This window comes from Bidens hawaiensis, unplaced genomic scaffold (genome assembly GCF_021521415.1).
Source record: "Bidens hawaiensis isolate Kalapana, Puna unplaced genomic scaffold, B.hawaiensis_p1.1 tig00028987_1, whole genome shotgun sequence".
Lineage (NCBI taxonomy): Eukaryota > Viridiplantae > Streptophyta > Magnoliopsida > Asterales > Asteraceae > Bidens > Bidens hawaiensis.
The window spans coordinates 142,153-148,152 of NW_027494761.1; the positions used below are offsets into that span (position 1 = coordinate 142,153).

The 6,000-nt window shown below is 42.3% G+C and overlaps 1 protein-coding gene across 1 annotated transcript in view; it reads right to left on the bottom strand.

Annotated features, from left to right (window-relative positions):
* The window catches only part of LOC143577989 (thioredoxin O1, mitochondrial-like), a 41,864-nt gene extending 36,599 nt beyond the window's left edge, over positions 1 to 5,265 (bottom strand). The window contains exon 1 of the mRNA XM_077061684.1: positions 5,025 to 5,265. Within this exon, the coding sequence (XP_076917799.1) occupies positions 5,025 to 5,265 (241 nt within the window). The remainder of the gene's footprint in view (positions 1 to 5,024) is intronic.
* Between the last annotated feature and the right edge of the window lie 735 nt (positions 5,266 to 6,000).

Here is a 6,000-nt window from a genome sequence, read left to right on the forward strand (position 1 = left end):
CCATTACATTACATGACCATTAATCCTTGTCTTAACGAGCATTTCAATTATTTGAACATAAAACATTGTCTTTTAAATATCATAACGTAACACTTCATTGAGATGCCAGTGCCTTCAAATCCATGCCATGTGCTTCCTCTCAAGCAAGTTGCCTCATTCTACTCACCTGCGTGCATACTAAAAGTCAGCTACGCTGAGTGAGTTCTAGTTAATCAGACGACATACATTACATTCACATACTGACATATGCACCCAAAGGTACATACTTTATATTTACTTACATGCTTACATACATTCGTACTTTCATCCTTTCTTTCATACTTACGTAATACTTCCATTCGTACATATACGTTTTAATGAGCATTTCGCCCTATTAACTTCGCCGATATTATTAGGGTCGGTTCCCTACATTCACCGATACTATTAGGGTCGGTTCCCTACATTCGCCGATACTATTAGGGTCGGTTCCCTTCATTCACCGATACTATTAGGGTCGGTTCCCTACATTCGTACTACAATAACATACCTGTGTTTTACATACTTTCATTGACAATATATGCAATCTCGAAAGAGAGTTCATGTACCTTCAACATATCATACATACATTATTCATGCATCATATATATTCATACATACATCATTCATACATCACACATATCAATCATACCTTTAACTACCACTTGACGGCACATGCAATATCCGAAGATCGTTCACACACCGTCAAACAATTATCATACATAAATCATACAAGGCATACACTTACCACCTAAGGTAAGTGTATTAACTATCACATCGAGTATGCACACAGCCCCGAAAACATAACAAGGAAGTGTGGCTAGAAACTCACCTCAATGCGGTTGCGTTCACCATTTACGGTTATTCCCCTATTTTGCTGTGCACGACTAACTGTATAACAATTACGCATATTAATTACTATCACTATCCATATCGTATTTCTAGTCCAATTATAACCCTCAACGAACGGGGGTCCCGGGGCAGCGCCCCTGGCAGCGGGGTCTAGGGGCGGCAACCGCTAGCAGGGTTCAAGGGGAAGAGCCCCTGGCTAGGGTCGAGCTGCCAGGTCAGCTTGGAAAATTTTTATTTCCATTAACTGTCTTAACACATTTTCTATTAGAATTTTGAATCATTAATTAATTTACTAACTTAAAACTTCAAGGGCTTCTTTGTAATTAAATCATTCTTTTTCTAAGTTTAGGGACCATTCTGTCCTTTTGTTAAACTTCTAGTTTGTTACATTGCTCTTAACGAATTGGCTTATCTTAGCGAACTGGTCTTTGTAGCGAATTGAACCCTTTAATGAACTTGTTATTAAATGAACTGGACCTTATAACAAACTGGTCCTTTGACGAATCATTTCATGTAACGAATTGGACCCTCCAATTCGTTATCTCCTTTAACGAATGACTAAACGAATCAAGGGTGATTCGTTATCTTTTCTCTTAACGAATTGAAAATGAACTGAAGCTAGTTCGTTATGCTCCCATAGACGAATCAGCTAACGAATCACCTTTTAATTCGTTAAGTTCCCGTTAGCGAACTACGGTTAGGTCAGAGAATGTTAGAAACATTCTCTGACATTCCCTTCCTCGTATTAACTTTTCCGGCGGGTTCGCCGGAAAAACGGGTTTTAACTCGTTTTTCACCGTTTTTCGTCCCGTTCGATCCAGATCTGAGCTAGGGTGATCCCTAAGCTCATCTTAGGTTCGGTTTATACCCGATTCCATCTGGATCTCATGACTTAAAAGGTTTAACGGTGTCGGCTCGTCGTTTCGTGACCATAACTAACGGGTTTAACATCATACTATCATTACCTTAGGTCGGGATCGATTCTTCTTCTATGTTCGGCTAGAGAGAGAGAGAGAGAGAGACTAGAGAGAGAGTGCTTAAGTGTGTGTTTTGATGGTGTATGGAATATGTGTGAAATGAAATTAAATGGGTGGTTAAAGGTATATATATTTATTGATCATGGGCTTAAGCCCATGGTCTTTCCTTCTTTCTTTCATAACCCAAGTCCATAACCCATATCCATTTATCCAACACTAGCCCGACTCATAATAACTTGTATTTTCATTTATTAACCGAAAATAGAAAAACGGGATGTTACAAGTCTTCCCTCCTTAAAAAGGTTTCGTCCCCGAAACCTAGCTATTACATAAACAAAATTGGATAAAATTTGCGCATCTCTTCTTCAACTTCCCATGTAGTATCCAATCCCTTGCGATGCTTCCATATCACTTTCACTAGTGGGATAACTTTATAACGAAGCTGTTTTTCCTTGCCGTCAACTATCTCGATTGGTTGCTCAATGTAGTTTAACTATTCATCAACCTCAATGTCCATTAATGGCACGTGCGACGTGTCATCAGCCAGACATTTTCTCAGATGAGAAACATGGAAGGTTGAGTGAATTCCTTCTAGCTCTTCAGGCAATTCCAGCTTGTAAGACACTTCACCTACACGATCCATAATCTTAAACGGTCCAATGTACCTCGGACCCAACTTTCCTCTCTTCCTAAAACGAATAATTCCTTTCCAAGGAGAGACCTTGAGCATCACCTTGTCACCAGCGTTAAACTCAATCGGTCGTCGCCGCTTATCGGCATACGACTTCTGTCGATCTTGAGCAGCCTTCATCCTTGCTTTAATTTGATCAAATTTTGAAGAAGTTTTGTTGAACAACTTCCAAACTTCCCATCTCTTTTTTACCAATCTCTCCCCAACATATCGGAGTTTTACAACGTCTTCCATACAACATCTCGAATGGTGGCATACCAATACTTGAATGGTAGCTATTGTTATAAGAGAACTCTGCCAGATGCAGTTGATCATCCCAACTCCCTCCAAAGTCTAAAACATAAGCACGTAGCATATCCTCAAGGGTTTGGATCGTCCTTTCAGACTGTCCATCTGTTTGAGGATGATACGCCGTACTGATGTTCAATATTGTTCCCATAGCTTCATGGAACTTCTTCCAAAACCTCGAAGTAAACCGAGTATCTCTATCAGAAACGATCGAAAACAACACTCCATGCTTAGATACAACCTCTTTAATGAACAAGCTTGCTAACGTCTCTCAAACGGTCCACAATCACCCAGATGGTATCATGATTCTTAGCTGTACGAGGTAGCTTAGTTATGAAATCCATGGTGATGTGTTCCCATTTCCATTCAGATATCTCAAGCGGTTGCATTTTCCCATAAGTCTTCTGGTGCTCTGCTTTGACTTGCAAGCAAGTTAAGCACTTACTGACATAATCTACTATACCATTCTTCATACTCGGCCACCAATAATCTCTTTTCAAATCTTGGTACATCTTAGTAGCTCCTGGATGAATCAAACATCTCGACTTATGAGCTTCGTCTAAGATTCGACCTCTGAGATCTCCATGGCGTGGAATCCACATACGGTCAAACCTAGTCTTAACACCATGCGTGTTTTCCATCAACTCATCTTGCTGACCGAAAATTGTTTCTTTCTTCACTAGCCCTTCATCTACCAGCACCTCTGATTACACTTTGACGATTTCTTCAAATAGACTTGAGTTCATAATCAACTGGTATGACTTCACTGTTGCAATGACTTCCTCATTCTTACGGCTCAGTGCTTCGGCGACCACATTAGCTTTACCAGGATAGTACTTAATGTCGCAGTCGTAAACTCCAACCATCTTCTCTGTCTCATGTTCAATTCTTTCTGCTCGAAGAAGTACTTTAAACTCTTATGATCTTTGTAAATGGTACACTTAGTACAGTACAGATAATGTCTCCATATCTTAAGAGCGTGCACTACTGCTGCCAGCTCTAAATCATGCATCAGATAAGTACTCTCATGGACTTTCAACTGTCTAGACGCGTAAGCTATCACCTTTCCTCGCTGCATCAACACGCAACCTAACCCACGATGTGAAGCATCAGTACAGACAACCAAATTATCGCCACCATCGGGTCAAGCAAGGATTGGCGCTTGTGTGAGTCTCTTCTTTAACTCTTGAAAAGCCTCTTCTTGAAACTTACCCCAACTGAATACTATCGACTTCCGGGTCATACCGGTCAGCGGTGCGGCTATCTTGGAGAAACCTTTGATGAATCTCCTATAGTAGCCAGCTAACCCTAAGAAGCTTCGTATATCAGTTGAGTTATGCGGAGTCTTCCAATTGGTTATCGCCTCAATCTTAGCTGGGTCCACGGTAATCCCTTCAGGATTAATCACATGACCTAGGAATTGCACTTCCCGTAACCAGAACGCGCATTTGGAAAACTTAGCGTACAACTTCTCTTTCTTCAGAGTCTCCAATACCTCTCTCAGATGCTCAACATGATCAGACTCTCTCTTTGAATAAATTAATATATCTTCGATGAAGACAATAACCGACTTATCCAACATTTGCCGACACACCGTATTCATCATATCCATAAATGTTGTAGGAGCATTTGTTAGACCGAATGACATTACGAGGAACTCGTAGTGTCCATACCGCATTCGGAACGCTGTCTTAGGGATGTCTGCCTCCTTCACCTTTAGTTGATGATAGCCTGATATGAGATCTATTCGTGAGAACCAACTTGAACCTTGTAGTTGGTCAAACAGATCATCAATCCTTGGCAAAGGATATCTATTCTTTACTGTAAGCTTATTCTACTCGCGATAATCTATGCATATTCTCATACTTCCATCCTTCTTCTTCACGAACAACACTGGTGCGCCCCAAGGGGAAACACCAGGTCTTATGAAACCTTTATCGAGGAGTTCCTGCAGTTGGGACATCAATTCTTTCATCTCAGACGGCGCTAGACGGTAAGGTGCTTTCGCGACGGGATGGGCTTCTGGTATTAAATCTATCTGGAATTCTATCTCTCGCTTCGGTGGCAACCCCAGAATATCCTCAAGGAATAATTCTGGGTAATCGTGCACTATAGGCCCTAGTCCTTGGCCTCCCTTGTTCAGCATCTTTCTTCTGAGCGCCCTCCAACTTCACCACTCGTACAAATCCTTGCCAAGTGACCTGTCTGTTCGCACTTATAACACGCGGGCTTCGCATGGCAATCTTGAGCAAAGTGCCCCATCTTACCACATTTGTAACAGGCATTTGACCCTGATCTATATTCCCCACCATGAGACTTCCCACACTTGCGGCACACATCAGACCCAGTGCCCCACTTGCACTCTCCAGCATGCATCTTTCCGCACTTCCTACATGACATTTTCTCCCACACTCTCGGTTGCTTGTTCTTTGGGTTCCACATCTGAGTACGAGGTCGTTTGGCAAGCGCGACCCACTTCTTCTCCTTCTTCTCTTACATAGCCACCTCATCTATCAGTCCTCATAAACCGTTTCCGCGATCGCCACATCAGAATCAAAAGTACCTGGTCTACTAGCCTTAACCAAGACGCGAACATTCTGCGGCAGTCCCCTAAGGTAACATTTGATCCACTTGTCCTCGGTGTCCACCATATCTGGCACCAACCTTGACAGACGGTTGAATTCAGTGAGGTATTCATGGTGTGTCATCTTACCCGCCTTCAGACCCAAAAACTTCATCTCAACCTTCTCTACCTCTGCATCAACACAGAATCGTTTAATCACTAACTCTTTCAGATCGTCCCACCTCAAGGCCTTGATCTCTTGAGACCCAAAAACTTCATCTCAACCTTCTTAACCTTCAACTGACTCCCACCAGTACATCGCATCCTTACCGAATGATTGGGTAGCATACCTTACAGCTTGGTCGGGACGGCATTCGCTAATTCGGATAATTTTGTCCATCGCGGTTATCCATTGGAGAGTAGCGATTGCGTCTCCCAAGCCAGTTAGCTTTGGTGGATCATAGCCTTTGAAAGACTTATAGTTGCATCCACCTTGGCCCCTTTTTCTATCATCCACCTTCACCAATTTAACCGCGCTCAATTCTTCCCTCTCCCATTCTTCATCCTTCTTACCATCACCTTCCGCCCTCTCAGCGGTTCCTTCATGGCCTCCA